At 38.9% G+C, this 20,286-nt stretch overlaps 1 protein-coding gene across 5 annotated transcripts in view; it reads left to right on the top strand.

The window, feature by feature from the left end:
• The window catches only part of Ryr2 (ryanodine receptor 2), a 596,528-nt gene that overhangs the window by 198,607 nt on the left and 377,635 nt on the right, over positions 1-20,286 (top strand). For all 5 annotated transcript variants that reach the window (XM_058575026.1, XM_058575025.1, XM_058575027.1 and 2 more), the window contains exon 3: positions 15,248-15,352. In XM_058575026.1, coding sequence (XP_058431009.1) covers positions 15,248-15,352 — 105 coding nt within the window. The remainder of the gene's footprint in view (positions 1-15,247; positions 15,353-20,286) is intronic.

The raw sequence follows: 20,286 nt of genomic DNA, 5'->3' as shown, positions 1-20,286 counted from the left end.
TCCTCAATAAAATTCTGGCCACTCGGATACAAAAACTTATCAAAAAAATTGTGCACCATGATCAAGTAGGATTCATCCCTGGGATGCAAGGCTGGTTCAATATACGGAAATCAATAAATGTTATTCACCACATCAATAGACTTAAAGATAAGAACCATATGATCATCTCGATAGATGCGGAAAAAGCATTTGACAAAGTACAGCATCCCTTTATGTTCAAAACTCTAGAAAAACTAGGGATAACAGGAACATACCTCAATATTGTAAAAGCTATCTATGCTAAGCCTCAGGCTAGCATCATTCTGAATGGAGAAAAATTGAAGGCATTCCCTCTAAAATCTGGAACAAGACAGGGATGCCCTCTCTCACCACTTCTGTTCAACATAGTTCTCGAAACACTGGCCAGAGCAATTAGACGAAAGAAATTAAAGGCATCAAAATAGGAAAAGAAGAACTTCAATTATCACTATTTGCAGGTGACATGATTCTATACCTAGCAGACCCAAAAGGGTCTACAAAGAAACTATTAGAGCTAATAAATGAATTCAGCAGAGTGGCAGGATATAAAATCAACACGCATAAATCAAAGGCATTCCTGAATATCAGCGACAAATCCTCTGAAATGGAAATGAGGACAACCACTCCATTCACAATATCTTCAAAAAAAATAAAATACTTGGGAATCAACCTAACAAAAGAGGTGAAAGACTTATACAATGAAAACTACAGAACCCTAAAGAGAGAAATAGAAGAAGATCTTAGAAGATGGAAAAATATACCCTGTTCATGGATAGGCAAAACTAACATCATCAAAATGGCGATGTTACCAAAAGTTCTCTATACGTTTAATGCAATGCCAATCAAAATCCCAACAGCATTTCTTGTAGAAATAGAGAAAGCAATCATGAAATTCATATGGGAAAAAAAAGACCCAGAATAGCAAAAACAATGCTAAGCAGGAAGTGTGAATCAGGCGCTATAGCGATACCAGACTTCAAACTATACTACAGAGCAATAGTAACAAAAACAGCATGGTACTGGTACCAAAACAGGCGGGTGGACCAATGGTACAGAATAGAGGACACAGAAACCAATCCACAAAACTACAACTATCTTATATTTGATAAAGGGGCTAAAAGCATGAAATGGAGGAAGGATAGCGTCTTCAACAAATGGTGCTGGGAAAACTGGAAATCCATATGCAACAAAATGAAACTGAATCCCTTTCTCTCGCCATGCACAAAAGTTAATTCAAAATGGATCAAGGAGCTTGATATCAAATCAGAGACACGCCGTCTGATAGAAGAAAAAGTTGGCTCCGATCTACATACTGTGGGTCAGGCTCCAAATTCCTCAATAGGACACCCATAGCACAAAAGTTAATAACTAGAATCAACAAATGGGACTTACTCAAACTAAAAAGTTTTTTCTCAGCTAAAGAAACAATAAGAGAGGTAAATAGGGAGCCTACATCCTGGGAACAAATCTTTACTCCTCACACTTCAGATAGAGCCCTAATATCCAGAGTATACAAAGAACTCCAAAAATTAGACAATAAGATAACAAACAACCCAATCAACAAATGGGCCAAGGACCTGAACAGACATTTCTCAGAGGAGGACATACAGTCAATCAACAAGTACATGAAAAAATGCTCACCATCTCTAGCAGTCATAGAAATGCAAATCAAAACCACCCTAAGATACCATCTCACTCCAGTAAGATTGGCAGCCATTATGAAGTCAAACAACAACAAGTGCTGGTGAGGATGTGGGGAAAAGGGTACACTTGTACATTGCTGGTGGGACTGCAAATTGGTGCAGCCAATTTGGAAAGCAGTATGGAGATTTCTTGGAAAGCTGGGAATGGAGCCACCATTTGACCCAGCTATTCCCCTTCTCGGTCTATTCCCTAAAGACCTAAAAAGAGCATGCTACAGGGACACTGCTACATCGATGTTCATAGCAGTTCAATTCACAATAGCAAGACTGTGGAACCAACCCAGATGCCCTTCAATAGACGAATGGATAAAAAAAATGTGGCATTTATACACAATGGAGTATTACTCTGCATTAAAAAATGACAAAATCATAGAATTTACAGGGAAATGGATGGCATTAGAGCAGATTATGCTAAGTGAAGCTAGCCAATCCCTAAAAAACAAATGCCAAATGTCTTCTTTGATATAAGGAGAGTAACTAAGAACAGAGTAGGGACGAAGAGCATGAGAAGAAGATTAACATTTAACAGGGATGAGAGGTGGGAGGGAAAGGGAGAGAAAAGGGAAATTGCATGGAAATGGAAGGAGACCCTCAGGGTTATACAAAAGAACATACAAGAGAAAATGAGGGGAAAGGTAAAAATAATACAAGGGGGAGAAATGAAGGACAGTAGAGGGGGTAGAGAGAGAAGAGGGGAGGGGAGGGGAGGGGGGATAGTAGAGGATAGGAAAGGCAGCAGAGCACAACAGACACTAGTATGGCAATATGTAAATCAATGGATGTGTAATTGATGTGATTCTGCAATCTGTATATGGGCTAAAAATGGGAGTTCATAACCCACTTGAAGCAAAGTGTGAAATATGATATATCAAGAACTATGTAATGTTTTGAACAACCAACAATAAAAAAAAAAACCCAAACAAAACCTTCCACTACAAAGGAACACTATGGAGGCATGAGTCCAACAATGTTCTATTAGCCAATCTCATTTTGGTAAGAGCTTGTCAGGGGCAGAGAAACATGGCCTATTAATCATTTAAGTTGGTTTGTTTGTATTTAGAATTTTAGCCAAGACTTTAACCGTTCTGATGGGCAAAGATAAATAGAGGCTTAAACATAGGTGCAGATACTTAATTTCTTGATTATTTAAAAAAGATGTAATTTATTTTCTTAGTTTTGCTATAGTGAATAATATTGTTTTCCTAATTCCATTTTCATATTTCAGTAATAGTATATTAGTAGATAAAGCTGATTTTTATGTGTCCATCTGTGTCTTCCCAACTTGCTACATTTAGTTATTAGGAGGACTAGTTTTGCTTCGTAGATTATTTGGGATTTCTCCTATAATGATCGTAGCATGTGTAAGTACAGTTTCTCTTTTCCAGTCTCGTTGCTTTTACTTCCTGTCTTTCCCTTTCTTCCTGGGTGTCAATGTAATAACCTCTCTTGTCTTACAACTTGTTTTTGTCATTGATGCAGCTCTTCCAGCTCCCTTATGGCTGATGTTTCCATGATACATATTTTTGTATTCTTGTACATTTCTTGTACTTGTGGCTTTTAATTTATGGCATGTCTCTTACAGAGACCATTGAGTTAGACCCTATTTTTATCCTGTCTGGCAAATACTGCATTATGATTATAACACTTGTTATTGTTGATTTTGGTGAGGTTTACATATGCCATTTTGTTATTGTTTTTTTGTTATGTATGGTATATTTTTTTCATTTCTCCAGTATTGCCTTTTTGTGTTGAAATGGTTAATATGCCATTTTGAAATCTTTGTTGGTTGTTTTTTAGTATGTATTTTTGGTTGTTTTTAACTCCTAAGTACTTCAGGGATTACCACATTTTTTAATTAATCATAACTGTACAGTCAATTAATACTAAATTCCAGTAAAATGTAGAAACTTTGCTTTATCCTAGCTCCATTTCCTAAGCCTTACTTTGTACTATTGTTGTGATATATACATCTATATATTGTCATATATTAAACCTAACCCAGTGATGCACTATTTAGTCCTATTTTTATTGAACACTGTTTTGACTATTCATTTTCACATTCTTTTAAAGGTGTTATATAAAAGTTCTAAAGTATTTGTCAATCCACATATTTTCATTTCTAGTATTTTTTTATTGCTCTGGATTTGAAGAAAGCTCCCAAAGAACTTCCTCTAGTGTTTCTTAGAAGGCAACTGTGCTAACAACAAATTCTCAGACTTTATCTTGAGGTGTCTTTATTTTGCCTTCATTGTTTCAGAGATAGTTTAGCTGGATATAGGATTCTCAGTTAATTTTTTTTTTTCTTTTGGCTCTTGGAATATGTCATTCCACTGCCCCCTGTTCTCTAGTTTCAGAGGACAGGTTGGCCATTAATCATGTTGATGCTCTGTTGCATGGGATATGTATGTCTCCCCTATTGCTGCCTTACATACTTATTTCTCTTTGTCCTTCACTCTCAAGAGTTTGACTTTGGCATGTCTAGGTGTGTATGTCTTTGTATTTATCATTCCTAAAGTTGGCTGTGCTGCTGACCTTCTTTCTCTTATTCTGCATCACACACTACGTGCATAGTGATGCAGTTGATGTTATCCCACAGGTTTCTTTTCATTTTATCAATGTTTTTTCTCTATGTACTTCAGATTGAGTAATTTCATCTACCTTAACATTCACTGATTATTTCTTCTCACATCTACAGTTGAGTACCTTTATCATATTTATTATTTATTATACTCAAATACAGAGTCTCTGCCCAGGTCTACTTGTGATTTCTGTATCCTTGTTGAGAATTTCTAATTTTTGGTTCATTGTTGTCTTACTTTCATTTAAATTTTTGTTTTGCTTTGCTTGTTCTCCCTAGCCCTGTTCTTCCATTTTTTAGACTTATTAATAACTACTTTCAAGGGGTTGCCTCATAAACCTTAGAGACAATTTTTCTTAACTCTTTTTCCTCCAATATGGATTATACTTTTCTGTTCTTATGGTTTGGAGGTGAGGTGACCCCCAAAAGCTCATGTGTGAGATGATGCAAAAAGGTTCAAAGGAGAAATGATTGGGTGGTAAGAGTCTTAACCCAATCAGTGAATTAATCCCCTGATAGGGTTTAACTGAATAGCAACTGAAGTGATGGGGTATGGCTTTGGAGTATATAATTAGTATCTGGCAAGTGGAGACCTCTTTCTCTACTTTTTAATCATCATGTGAGCTGCTTCTCTCTGCCACACTCTCCCTCCATGATGTTCAGCCTCACCCTAAGCCAAGAGGAATGGAGCCTGCTATTTGTGGATTGAGACCTCTGAAACTATGAGCCCTTAAATAAACTTTTCCTCCTCTAAAATTGTGCTGGTTGGGTCTTTTAGTCACAGCAGCAAAAAAGCTGACTAAAACACCTGTTTGTTCTTTTTTGCCTGTGTTCCATTTTTTTTTTTTTTGTTAAAACTATGGAATGAACCTAGATGCCCTTCAGTAGATGGGAATGGACAAAAAAAATATGGCATATATACGCAATGGAATATCACTCAGCAATAAAAGAGAATAAAATCATGGCATTTATAAGTAAATGGATGGCGTTAGAGAAGATAATGCTAAGTGAAGTTAGCCAATTCCAAAAAACCGAGTGCCAAATTTTTCTGGTAAAAGGAGGCTGATTCATTGTGGGATAGGGAGGGGAAGCATGGGAGGAATAGATGAACTCTAGTTAGGGCAGAGAGCTGGGAGGGGAAGGGAGAGGGCATGGGGTTAGAAATGATGGTGGAATGTGATGATCATAATTATCCAAAGTACATGTATTGGTGTGAATATACTTTGCATACAACCAGAGATATGAAAAATTGTGCTCTATATGTGTAATAAGAATTGTAATGCATTCCGCAGTCATATGTAAATTAAAAAAATGAAAAAAAAAAACCACTGAATTTCAGATTATGTAGCAACTGTGAATTCCATTATTTCCCTACTGAAGGTTGTTGTTACTAGTTTTGTTTGTGTGTTTTCTTATTTAGTAGATTTTCTGGACTGAATCTGAGATATGCTTTCCTTGTGATATGTGGTCACTAAAGTTCCTGCTCAAATTTTTTTCTTTTGATTTGAAGACCAGCTTTTTAGGTGCTTTGCTGTTTCTGCATACCTTCATTCAGGCAATGCTTGTACAGAAACTGTGCTAAGACATTTTGGGTAGCAAGGTGTCCACACTGAAACTGGAGTTTTAGACAAAAAGGGATTGTTTTCTTTTGCTGGCAGTCTGTGTAAGTTACAGGCCTCTGTGGCCAGGAAAGCTCCGTTTAGTGTTAGTGCTAACCATCCAGGGAAAGGCCTGCCGCTGATAGCTCTAGGGGTGCAGCTGGCAAAGCTGGATTCTTCGCTGCTGCTACTGCAGTAGCGTGTCATAGCTCTCGATGGTGAGCTTTGTTCCCCAGTATTGCAACAGACCTCAGCAACTAACTGTTGATTTATGTGCAGGTTCTTGACTTACAAATTTCAAGAATGAAATTAATGGACAGCAGAAGACAAGAGTGAAAAGAGTAGGGTATGTTTGGGTGAGAAGCAAAGAAGCAGAACTCTTGTTTGACAAGAGGGAACCCTGATAGCAAGTTACCATTTAGTTACACCATTTAGGTGTGTTCGTCTAGGGATTAATGGAGCTATCAGGTAAAGACTATTGGTCAGAAGCTAGGCTAAACAAACATTGGAAAAGTACCAGAGCAATTAGTCAAAATACATGCTACTTGGATATGGAAAAAAATGTCAAGGCTATTGGTATGGCCTATGACCTTCTGATTGACTGTGCCCTTTTAGCCCTTGGGTTTGAACTTTCCTGTGGCCTCTATTCATATCCTTCCCCACTTCCATTTTTCTGCCACTCAGGGACAAAGTCTCAGCTGGAATGTTTCTACAGGTTAATTTCATGGAGTAGCCTTTCCATTAAAAACAAACAACAACACCACAAAAACAAAAACGGTGATGGGGCGCCTTACCCAAACTGCCTGTTGATTGCATCTTACTCCGTACATTATGAGTGGAGCCGTACGTGGGTAGAGAAGTGCATTTGGTCACCTTCAGGTGTGCCCAGAAGTACTTTGCACTAGATCCTGTGTGTGTCTCTTGTGTGTGTGCAACTTTAGTCAGGAATGTAGTGATTCAGGCTTTAGGCTAAGCACAGGCTAGTGGAATTGTGTCTCCCAGGAATGTGACTTTTGAGGTAATGCAGTGTTCAGGGTGCAGTCCAAGCTGGGGGAGCAGACCCTTTGCCCATGTGCATGGCTGCTGGTCCTCACAGACTAGTCTGGCCAGGTCTGGCAGAACCTCAGTCAGGTGAGCTGGGGAGAGATGGGAGGCGGCCTGGAGAGAACATTGCAGATCTTTGGTTCTTACCTGAAGTTCAGCAGTATTTGAAGCATAAGAGTTCCTCATGTTTTTGTATGCTGCAAGTTACCTCCCACATTTCTGAAAGTGTTTTTGTTGATTTTATCCATCTTGGTTTTTAGGGAGAGAATACTCCTCCTCCCTCAGCCATTGGGGAAATCTCCATAATTTCTTTTAAAAATGCAGCTTATAAGCCTTTTTTTATGTCCTGAATTGATCTTCGGACTTAAAAAAGCAACACATCATGACCCTAAGTCATCATGGAGCCAGCTGCTAGAGTTACTTCCTAAAATATTCTGTGACTTACTTGTGTTACCCATGGATACCTTCTGAGCCAAGTTATGGGGTGGATGGGATGGAATGTTTGGGTCCCTCAACTGACTTGTGTTTCATTAGGTTCAGCTGTGGATTTGTAGCTTGTTTAGGTTAATGAGACCTCTGCAGTGTGTGCAGATGACTAAGGTGAAGTTGGAGTCAAGTCTCACAGCTCTAGTTGGAATTCCATGTGACATTTCTGGGCTCATAACCTAACATATCTACCCTGACTTAGGTTTCTGTTTTCACTCTAGTCAAGATTCTTCAACCAGAAAATGCTGTACCTTCCTTGAGGATGTGGGTCTCTGTAGACAGTAAGGGAGAGATCCCTATGTCCCAATAAATTTACAATACATCCCCTCAGAGGCTTCTTGTTGCCTTCCTGCTCTTTGCTAGGTTGTTCCCAGAGGGGCTTGAGCCAGGTCATGAGCTTGTAAAGTGCCCTTAGAGTTGGGGTTCATGACTGTGTGTTCCTTTGGAGCAGGCCACTGTCACAGTGAAGGCTGTTTTCTCAATCCTTCAGTCTATCTCAAAACGTCAGGTAAATAGAAAACATCCCAGGAGCCAGGCTGATGAGCCCCAGAGGCGGGCAGTGTGGTGTGGTCTTCAGCTAAGCACAGGCCTCTTCGAGGCTCCTTTTCTGACTGACCATTTGCTCATTTCTAAAGTGGGATTAATAAGACTTAGCCTGTGGGGTTGTGATGAGTTCACCTAGCACACAGGATTTGTTGACAGTGATGCAGCCATTCTGAGTTACATAGCTGTTTGTACAGGAGTATTTTTTTTTATACTCTTTAGACTGCACATTAGCATAATTCCTAGTGAGAATTCCAAGGTGTAGAATCTGAGTCTGCATTGAGTTTATAGTTCTGAGGTTCTCAATGATTCTGAATTGATTCTGGCTTGATTTGTTCAGACAGAATAGTTAACTTTTGCCATGTTAAGTTAATTCAGACAAAGTTAACCTAGCACATTTTTCATAGAATGAGATGATTGTGCCTGAGTAAATCCACACTGTATTACCTAGTTAATTAAATTTGAAGACATTGTCTTATCATTTATGCAGCTTGATTTGGAAGCCATGACTATTAGTTTCCCTTTCTCTCTCCTTTGACCTTTTTGAGAAACTTCAGACAAGGTAGAATCTGTTGGGTTGTCCTCACCTGTGTGTTTGGGTGAGTTTTTTTCCCTTCTTTATACAGATTATGAGGCCAGGAACTGTAACTCTTATGGCCTACATTGTGTTGCAGGTGGTTACACTAACCTGGTTACTGTAACAAATATCCGTGTCTCAGCTTCTCTTGCATGCAATGAACATACGAATGAGTTCTATATATATAGAAACTCCTTTTTCACAGAATTCCTGGAGACAACACTTTGATCATCAAAAATGTTCACTAAAGACACTACCAATTTTGTACATGAATTTTGGTTTCCTGGGCTCTTGGAGAGGGAAAAGCTGAGATCTCACTGACTGTAATATCTACCTAGTATCTGGGCCACAGGTTGATTTGTCTTGGTTAGTACAACAATGCCAGAGCCTTGCTATGTATGCACTAATCTAAAAGAATCTCTCGAGCAGAGAGTAAATCTGCTGTACAATAATTCATGAGTGCTTGAATTGCATCAGTGTTTTAGATGTTTCCATTAATTATTTTGCTTCTATGTATATTCATTTATTAATGTAATTTATTCAAACTGCTCTGAACTCTATTAGTGGTGAAGCTCCATAAATTTCAAATATTTGTCTTCTTAGAGCCTAGCTTCTCAGAGCGTCATCCTAAGATGGTTATCAATGACTAGAAATTATGTGTTTTAAAAGCAACTTGAGTGGGCTGTTCCCTAGAATCTGAGCTGGTGTCTCGCTGTAGTTGATGTGGTGAGTGGTGTTAGTTTGCCTGAGCCATAGGGTGGAACTCAGTTGGCCTGGGATGAGCTGAATTGCTGGTTTGCATGGGCCACTTTTAAGAAACCTCCCTATTAGCTTGAAGCTGTGTTCATAGCCTCTTCTCTGGTTTCCCTGTGAGTGTTTTGATTTCAGAATTCCAAGTAACTCTGTTCATCACTGATGGCTCCCTTGTAACATCTGTGTGAATAGACTTGACTGGAGACAGCATTACCTTGTGACATAAAGTGAGAGGGACATCCCGGATGTAACATAAAACTAGTGCAGTTCTTGTTTTGCACTGTCACATGTGGGTTTTGAATTTTCAGAGGATTGTAATAAGACAGCTGGGCATATCCATGTGCCATCATGTGAAAAGGGTGTAATGATGGATGGATGCTGAGAGCCAAATGAACCTGGAGCCAGCCCTGGGCAACTGCACTGACTCACCCTGGGGTTCCACAGCTAAGTGTTAAACTGCACAGCTGTGGCCCTTGGAGTTGGCACTGTGCTGCTCGTCATCACTCCTTTCCTACCTGGACCTCCTGTCCTTAGGAGCACCAAGAGCAGTGTGACTTCAGGTGTCCTTCTGAAGATTCAAAGGATGCGGACCTGGTTAGGCCCAGGCATGTGGCTTCATCAGTCAGGATCATGTTCATGCTCGTCTTTCAGAATGCTGATCTGGAAGGATTCATTGACACAGGAAAAGTCTTGACTTCCCAGAGGCTGTCGTGTTAGCTTCAATTGCACAGTGGGTGAAGAGAAGGACAATGGGACCAGGGCAGCCACCCAAAGAATAGTACCAAGCACTAGAAGTAACATGACCAGGCTGTGAAGTTGAAGAATATTAAGATTTGACATTTTAAAGAAATGAAAAGAATAAAAATAGCGAAGGAAGATTTCCCTGGTATTCTGCCTGATGGTTTCTTTCTACCATGTTCTATTGAAGTTGGTTGGATATGCCACCTGGCTTCATTGCCACTGAGGGGAACATACATTTTGTAGGCTGTTATTCCTCCTATGGTGGGTGAAACTTGGCCTGGTTTGTGTCTGCAGGTGGTAAATTAACAAGTTTGTCTTCTGGAGTAGTTTGACATCCCTCTGGTTTGGGGGGAGGCCGACCTCAGCAGTTCCAGTGCCTTGCCCAGGGCGGCTCAGCAGATGGGTAGCTGAGCAGAAACAAACCTACCTTGGCTCCAGCCATCTGCCATTGCAGCGTGCCGTCTTCACAGTTTTTAGGAGATGGGCAGCTTTACTCTTCATTTATATCTCTGAAGTTATGAGCTTTCAATTTAATTTAGAGCTTTCTTAAATGGGACAGAAAAAAATATATCTTATTGGCATTTTCCAGTTTATAGAACATTGATTGTCTTGAATCTCACCAAATCTTGGAGGTAGATAAGTATTTTTCCCCTTGCTAGGGAAGCCCAGGTCGACTTTGAGAATTCCAAGCCCCTTCTCCTTAGCATCATGCTGTCAAACTATCAATATTTGACACATTGCTAATTCGTAAAACATTTTGGGGTATCTGTATTACCTTGTGGGTTGCTTGGAATACAGTTGAAAGATGGTGTGAATGGCTAACTTGTTTGCCAATTAATAGAAAGCTGCTAGGGGTTTACTGAAACCCAAAGTAGAGAGTCTGGTCATGAGGGATGTAACTTCCTATTTGCACATTTATTTAGATTCCCAGAAATAGACAAATGCATAGGTGGAGGTAAGTTGATCAAATATGGAGCACTTTTTCTGGGTGAGTCACTCTGCCAGACTGGTGGGGTGGTGAGGAACCCGCAGTGTACAGTAGCACATGTGAGCCGCCTTCAGTGGGAATCCAGTGCCTCTAGATTTTATGGCAGTCGTGCTGAATGAAGTGGTGTTATGCTTACTAATAGGCAGTGGTATCTGGAGTATATTAGTGAATTAAAGAACTATAATTTGTATGAAGTGAGCCCATTAATGGGAAGAGCCAGCCTGTGCATTTCCATATAAGCATATATGTGTAAATGGGTAGAAAACAGGATCAGAAAGATGTACACCCAAAAAGTTGAGTAGTTCCTTCAGGGAGTCAAATGAGTATAATTGTAACTAATTTGTAACTAAAGATAATTTTCAATTTTCAGTGTTGTTTGACTTCTCTACAAGGAAAATGTTTTTAAAGTGCTTCCATTTATGTGTGATTTGAAAATACAGAATGTTTTTCATATTTTGGAGACCTGGCGGTGGCCATTTCAGACTGAGAAAACAGGATCGGGATTCTGAAACAGTAGCTTATGAGTGTTCAGTTTTTACACAGCAGTAACAGGAGGGGTTGCTTGATGATGATTACAGTCCTAAATGGTTGGTTGCGGTTCAGTTAAGGCAATGTCATGTTTCAATAGGCCTTTAAGTGAATTAGGCAGACACATCTGTGGAAGGCAAATGTTTGATGGATACCGCGGTAGGAAACTTAATTGATTTTACATGGCCTGTCCAGTGCCAGCAGGCCAGATGCCGCTTTGAGGTTACTCTAGAGACTCTCCTCCTCCTAAGATTATGTGATGTTTGCCAGGATGAGAACAGTAACCAGTTTGTTGTGAAAAGAGGAAGCACATGGCTATGCTGATAGCTTAGTTTTTGCTTTTGCTAAAGTCCACATATCTGGATGAAACTGGTGTCTCCATAAGACAAGCAAGAACCACCTGTCTACTTTCTACTTGCTTGGGGCAGTTTCTGGGCATCTGGGGCAGATGTTTACACAGCCAGAATCACTGTGACTGAGAGGCAGGTGGCTGTGCGTGCTCAGCCATGATGACGGCTGGATGTTCTGCTGTGATCTGAGCATTCTGAAGAGCCCATTATGTAGCTAAGGATTTCTTTTATGGTTTGGGAGCATGTTCACAGGAAGGGCAAGCAGAGTTCTTTGAAAGTAAAGTTCTAAAAATGGACTTTGTTCTCAGTAATGAGACTTGAGAAAAAATTTTAAACTAAAGATACTGTATAAGGGTTTGTAAGTTGGAGCTTCCACCACAGTTGTTCACAGATGGTAGGCCTTCTTTGCTATGTGGGTTCTGGGTCTCGCTTAGGTTTGAGTCATTCAATTGGTTTTTGGTTAATGACTAGGACTCTTTTTTTTCCCAGTGACCAGCCTGATTTTTAGGATGCAGAACAAAGGCTCAGTATCAGTGCTATAGTGAGTATAATGTAAACATGTCAAGGTTATTGGGAAGAGCATGTATGTGATCTGAGGAATACATTTCAGAGTTGACTTTAAATGGTACCAAATTATGGAAATGATTCTGATGTCTAGGATAAGTAGGGCCTTTTTATTGAGAGCAAAATGGAGAGTGTCTCACAAAGCTCTGGTTTGTATGGCTTCAGGTTTTCCTGATGTCAACAGCTCTTCTGTTACATTTGTATGGAGAGAAGGGTACGGGCCAGTGGAGCTGGAAGGTGATCTAAAAAGCATTGCCTTGAGGCTCGCTGGCAGGTCTTTGCCCTCTGGCTCCCACTTTCTGAGAGTCCCTGCAGCAGGACTGTCACTGTAGAAACAGGAAGTGGGCTCAGCAGGATGAACTCATTCCAAACCTCTGCGGTTTTCGAGAATTGGGCAGTTCATACTTGAAGGGTTCCATCAGAGTGAGGCATGAAACAGTTTACAATCCTCAGAGTGTAAACGTTTAACTAGAAAGTGCTGTGAAAGTGCCAGAACATGCGGGATGATATAAGCACAAATCTGTTTTTCTACTATTTGTCAAAGTAGAATACAGGTAAGAACAAAGCTAAGAAATGAGTGGTACTTCACATGCCCCAACTGGAGAGAAGTCCTCATACATGAGACAAATGGTGCTGGTTTGCTTATTTTGAATTCTTGCTGTGTTCTTAACATCATGATAAGCTCTTCACATACACTTCTTCATTTGTTTTTAACAACAGTCTTACGAGAGTGGTATGAATATTATGCTATTTTTTCAGGGAAGGAAATTAAAAAAAAATTACAAAAGTTAATAGCCGATAAGTAGTAAGGCCAGGATTCTTGCTCAGATGGTCTGTTTATAGAATCCATGCACTTGGCTCTCTTAATATGCTGACTTTTAAAAAAAATTAATGAATATTGGTCTGAAATCATTATAAAGGTGAGCTAGAGATTTTGCAGATGTTGGGAGTAGATTGTTAAGTTCTAGATGGCATTGTGAGCTCTCGTACAAACTGTAATGTGGTGACGTCCACAGTGATGGGGTGTTGATATCACAGGAATGGGCAGAGGCTGCACATCAAGGTGGAGACCCCTCCTCTGAGCCAGTTCACCAGCACTCCAGCTAGTAACCCACCATCCTGGCAGCACTACCTGTCAGTTTTTCTGGCATGGATATGAATGAAATAAGCACTTCCATTAATGGATTTTTCCCCTCGTAGCTTTGTCTTGATCTGGAGAGGAAAGACTGTAGTCAATATAGTTAGACCTTAGAAAATCAAATTTAGGAACATTTATTCATAAATTTCATAGTAGAAATTTGGCTTTCGATCTTTTATCTCAAAATTTTGGAAAGAAAATGCTTCTCCGGCTGACTGCAAGGGGGAATAGCAACAGCCCTGGGCCACTGGCTGTGATTGTCACGTGGGGTGAAGACTGGCCAAATTGAGGCACAGAAGCCCAATGCTGGGTAGAAGGAACAATCTAGAGGATGTTCATTAGAAAATAAACCCTGGAAAGTTTGTTGGGTGTAAATAGAACTTGTGGTGGGATCATGTGCTTCATTAACCCATAAGATAATTTTAATGTTAATTCGGGACCCCCGGTATTTTGTTTTTCCTTCAAACCATAAAGCATTCTTTGCTAATGACAAAAGAAGTCATTCCAGTGGTAGTGGCTTAATTTAATAAATCTTACACAATTATAATTCTGATGTATCAGATTTATCCTCAGAATATTCCTTTTATGGAGGAGACTGTCTTGGTTTTATTATGTATTCAATGTATTTATAATGCTGTTTTGTTATGAAGATCTTCTTTGAGCACCTGCCCAGGATCCCGTTTACCTCAAGTGGAGAAGCTTGCATAATTAAGAAGGCTGAGTTCTCTCTAACTAACCAGTCGGTTCTTATCCTGGTTCCTTCACCATTGACAGTCACCTTTTGAGATTTCTAGAAAGTATTGTGTATTGATTGGATTGGAAGGCTAACGGAAAGGAGGAGAAGGGAAAATTATTGGTAAGGAAATAAAAGAGCACACACATGTGCAGAATGGGGAGCCCAATAAGTACACCCCAAGTTAAAGGCAGAATATGACATCCAATGAGAAGAAAGTGTTTATCTTTGTGCATAAGGAGAAACTGTATAAATGAATATTGCATATTAGTTCAACTTTATATTTGCTTAATTACAATACTAACCTGAGGCAAGTATTATTTCTGTGTCCTTTAGATGTTTTTTTAAAATCAAAAGAATGCTTGGTAGTTTAGAAATTAATATATGAGTTGAAATAATCTAGATTTCAATCCTGGCTTGAGTATTTTGTAACTCTAACTTTGGGAAAGTGGCCTAACCTCTGTTTTCTTGTCCACTGAAGGTAGTAATAGTCCCTGCTGTGGAGAACCACAGGAGCTATACACAAAGCTCCAGGGCAGCATGTGTCAGGGTATACACTCTAGGGGTGGCAGCTGTGGTTACCTGAGTTTAAGAATGTATTGAATGTAAACTGGGGTTGTGGCTTGGCGCTCGCCTAGCATGTGTGAGGCCCTGGTTTCGAACCTCAGCACTACAAAACAATAAATAAATAAAGGTATTGTGTCCAACTACAACTAAAAAATAAATATTAAAAAAATGCATTGAATGAGAGCAGTAATGACAGTGTGTGGTGGTGACGGGCAGCTGACAGTCAGAGGTAGCAAGCACCATCACTTCTGTGACAGCAGCTCGAGGACACCAAGGCAAATGGGGCCTGGGTGCTTGACGCTGGTGACATACTCACAGCTCTCCCTCTTTGCTTTCAGAATGTGCCCCCGGACCTGTCCATCTGCACCTTTGTGCTGGAGCAGTCCCTCTCGGTGCGGGCCCTGCAGGAGATGCTGGCTAACACGGTGGAGAAGTCGGAAGGGGCAAGTACACTTTAGACTGAGTATTTTAGTGTGCTTGGCTGCCATGGGAAGGCGGCTCTTACAGGTGTTGGAAATCTTGTTTGCGGAGATAAATCAGTGGCTCTCAGTTGTGACTCCTTGGGGTTGATCTTGTGCTTTACCTAGTACCCTGTCATATCTTAAAGACTTGAAAAAAGAAACCCAGGCGCGATGTGGTCTGTGTGGCTGCCTCTCGGGCTCATGTTGGCGTTTGTAAGCAGCCTCCCTGGGGCATCTGTGTGTCTGCCTGTGTTGTCCTCTGAGCTCTGTTCTTGTCTTGACCGGTTTCGTTGTGCATGGCTCTTTGTCACTAACCATTTATTTATTGTTAAAAGCCTATAACTGTGTGGCTACGTTCTAAGCTTCTAAGCTGTTGTATGGCGAGTAAAATTTCATGGCACTTACATACTTTAGGTGATGAAATTATAGTCATATGGCTTTAGTCAATTATAATTTTGCAAATAGCTAATTTTTTTCTGAAAATTTATTCTGTTTCCAAATGCAGATATTTTTCTTCAAAAGTTTATCTGGTTACTTTAATTATATTCTATAAGACACCCTCTTACTGGGCTACTACCCATTCCTAGCTAATTCATACAGTTTACAGTTAAGCAGGAAGATAAACGGTCACATTTTTGTGTCTTCTCTAATTTTTTTAGGGGTGTGCTAAGTGCTGCAGTGTTGTATAGTTTAATAAACTGGATTACTTCCAGGAACTCAACCAAAATTTTTCTTTCGTCATTAATGATCTATATATTGCTCTAATTTTTGAACCATTATTCTAGTCGGGATAAATAAGTAAAGAGATTAATAATACATGGTTCCATAGAAATGAGGGATTTATTGTGTTGTAACATTATTTTTTTAACCCTTATAGTTCAAAAATTTTAGACTAAATCCTTATTTTACAAAGTACCCTATGCATTATCTGTATTTTAATATTTCAGATTCTGTTTTCATTTACAACAAAGCTTGAAATTACTGTATTAAAATAGATAAAACAGATAAAATTTCCTTTAAAATTTCAGTGTTTTTATGTAAAACTTGTAGACTTAAATTAAGAACCAGCTTAACAGTTAATTTCTGTCTGCAATAACCTTTCCTGATTATTAAATATCAGTGAGCTTATCAATTTTGAAATGCAAATCTATTTTTACAAAGAGAAATCTTTTGCATTAGTGTCTAGAAAAATGTGTATTGCTGTTTCACCTATCTTTGTGGATAACATCCAAATTGCCCAAAATTTAATTTTTACATTGCAAAGCTGCTTTTGCTAAATTAATAGCCTTGAAAAGATATTTTATCTCATCAAAATCATAAGATTGTACTAGGCAAGCTCTAAATATTCTGTGTGTAATAGGAAGTGATTTTAGACACTATTTTAGGAATTATGTTTTTAAGATATTTATTAGAATTTCTATATCCACGTTTTAATTTAGCTGAATTAAAATTTTAGTTCTCTATCTAGAAAGTTTCTATCAAAGATGAAGTGGTTGGGCTGGGGATGTGGCTCAAGTGGTAAGAGCTCACCTGGCATGCGCGGGGCACTGGGTTTGATCCTCAGCACCACATAAAAATAAAGATGTTGTGTCCATCGAAAACTGAAAAATAAATATTTAAAAATTCTCTTTTCTCTCTTTCTCTAAAAAAAAAAAAAATGAAGTGGTCATTCGTATGATGTGTGGAATACCATTTCATAGAACCCAGCAGAGCTATTATAAGCCACTAATAAGGATGTGTAATTTGAAGAAAATCTACTAGGAAAGAAATACATTTCATGGAGCTGAATTTTACTTATAGCTACTAGTATGTTTTTAGGAAGAAAACACTTGAATAGCTCAAGGGAAGATTATATAAAATTTTAGGGGAGAGAATGATTTTCTTAGTTAAGCATTTTTGATTACACTCAGGAATTATATTCAAAATATTTCACAACTTTTTTGACGTAACTACTAGCAAATCAATTGGCTCTCAACCATAGTGCTGGAGGTTGGGGTGGTCTGAGTGATTTCTGGGGGTCCTGGAGGACTTTTGGGGTGGTCCAGTTATATTTACCAGAGGAATAGCTGTTTTCACTGTAACAACCATTTTAATCATGAGAGTGTGAACAGGCTAAAGATCCCTTCTGGTTATATTTGATCAACGGATGCTGCTGGGACTTGTAGGAATCATCTTGTGGATGCCTATATCATCTCTCCTTGAGTCTTCTGATGTCGCCTTTAAACTCCATGTGGTGCTGTAATGGTGAATCCTTTTGTGAAGCAAATTGACCTCTGAGTTAATAAATTACATGCAGTAGGTTCTCTGGAATAAAGATCCCCATTTCCTAGGATAACAGAAAGGAATGACTAATTTTCATGACATTATTTCCTTACAAATTAATTTACCAAAGAAAACCTTGTGTGTTACCTCGTTGCCCACTTTTCCATAATCAATGTTATTTACAAAGTCTGTTCTTTAATAGTTCTTCTGGAATTCCTGAGTAATACTGATTCTGTTTAATGTTAAAAGTGCTGTGATACACAAGGTACACTCAACATACGAGGAAACACTTTTCTTTAGAGCAATGCCTCTGCTTTCTGTAGTTGAGGAGCTTTTCTCTCATGATCTTGGGCCCATGAAGGAAGCACAGTTTTCATAAGGTGACGGGAATCTAACAGGAGCGTTTCAACATTATCTGACAAAGCAAATCATGGAAATCATGAATCACAAAAGAAGTATGTAAGATGAGACAGGAAAAATACTACTTAATTTTTTTTCTGTTACCTAAAGACTGCTCATTGTGACTGTTAGAATAATTAACTTTTTTTTTTTTTTTTGGTGGCACCAAACACATTTTGTACAATACATCTAAAGGAGGTTTTCATTTCCTGAGAAAGTGGTGTAGACAAGATCTTGACCTGAGAGATGCCTATGTCATGGACTATTGCTGAGCTGTTGTTCTCCTTCAGAGCGTGTCGGCAGTAACAGGTTAAAGCGTGTTTGTCTCAGTTGCTGCTCCCAGGGCTTGAGAGGTCCTAAGGATGGAGACCATGTTCTGGAGCAGGGAGGAGAATGTGCCTTGTGCAGTGCACATCGCATCTCTTTGGCCCTGTGTTTCTGGATTGCTGCGAGTGCTAACCTTGCCTCCTGGGTCCTGGTGGTTCTGAGAGCTGCTCTACTTAATGCCTCTGAGGGTCTTTTGGTTCAGATCTGTTTTATGTGCTGGTTTATGAGGGAGCATATGGCTGAGAGCAGGGGCTTTGTTTGCCATCTCACAGCTGCTTCCCTGCTCCGCCAGGAGTTGGCTCCATGGCTGCAGGGAAGACCAGTTCATGGCGCTGGGAGCAGGTAGGAAGCCTAGGTGTGGTGGAACAGCAAGCGAGCTCGTGGTCCACAGGGGCCATTTTCACTGCTCCTCTTACTCATGTGCAGTTACTAAGTCCTGACTGCCTTTACCTGGCCTGGCAGCTTCCTCCCTTCTCTGGGGCCTTGGCTAATCTCATTTTCCTTTCCTGCCCCGGAACCCCAGCTGGTGCTGGCATGTGTGCTTTGCCCGCTCAACAGTGACAGGATCTTGTTAAAATATAGATTAGGTGATAACATTTGCTCATTCCTGTGTTTTCTAGTTAATAGAGTTTTATTTCTGTGAACTTTTGTTTCTGGCACTTATTTTTCAGTTAATTTTCAAAGGTAGTTGACAATACTTTTCTCCATATAATTTTAATACCTAGTTCAGTTTAAACTAGGTGTTCACGTGAGTGTGGATGTCAAGTGAGAGGTGACATTACACAGTGTAAAGAGCTTTGATTTTGGAACCTGAAATTTCTAGAACATTCTTACTTTTCAAATAGTATTATTATAGTGTTTCTTTGTTGAAAAAGCATTGCTTTTGTTCGATCACATGTGTACCATGTGTACCATACATGGCTTGTGTGTTCGATTATGATTTAAAGACATAACATTGACTGTCCTTTCTGAGTTTGATTAACTAGCTTCTGGGAGAATTGTAGGACCTTATTTCTTAGCTTTGGCTTGTGGCCACTTAACTCTTGGTCCCTTTGTTAGGATATTTAGCTGGATCAAAAATTAACCAAACCTTGCCTCTTACATCCTGCTGTGATGGGTAATAGGTTAAAATCTGTACTTCGGGTGATTATGATATGTATCATTTTTTCACTTAATTTATAGTGTATATTTCTTTCAGGTATTGGTAGTTTAATATAAATTATGAGTGATACTTTAAAAGTCAATAAAATACAGAATGTAATAAAATATGGATAATTTTGAACTTAATATTGAGAAAATTCAATTCTAATATTCCCTTAATGTAAAATTTTTAAACATTTATGAGAAATTGTATTGCACAAGGGCTCTGCTGATACAAAAACTAATAATAAGTGAGTTTTGTCATCAATGAGCTTATGATCATAGGGATAGAAAAACAATTGCATTGTTCACATGGAGAAGGAATTAAATGTGAACTTGTTATTACTTTTAATTTTCTTTTAATTTTTAAGAATCATTTCTAAGACAATTAGAAGTAATATTAAACTATTAATATAAAAATAATTTTAAAATTTTCCAAGGAGTAGTTTGATCTTGTTAAACTGGTAGAAACAAAACTTGCCAGGAAGACAATAGCATGTCCAGAGATTTAAAATTATTTTTGCTTTAGTTTACTAACAGGCTTATTATTTTGTAAGACTGTAAAAATGTTATTTTTACACGATACATTGTCTTCTGATTTCAGGTGATTGTTAATTGAGATATGCAACAAACTCAGGTGTTGTGTTTTTATGAAAAATGGAGTAGTAGGATGTGGAATTGTAGCACACTTGTGTCATTCTATTAAATATTTATCTCTCCATTCTATTAAATCCCCTCTCAGGGCATTGAAAAAGCCAGTAGCCAAATTTAGTTGTAAATATTTTTTA

Source organism: Marmota monax, unplaced genomic scaffold, assembly GCF_021218885.2.
Source record: "Marmota monax isolate L192 unplaced genomic scaffold, Marmota_monax_Labrador192_F-V1.1 WCK01_AAM20220418_F8-fsc00071, whole genome shotgun sequence".
NCBI lineage: Eukaryota > Metazoa > Chordata > Mammalia > Rodentia > Sciuridae > Marmota > Marmota monax.
This window is presented reverse-complemented; position numbering and strand designations above follow the sequence as displayed.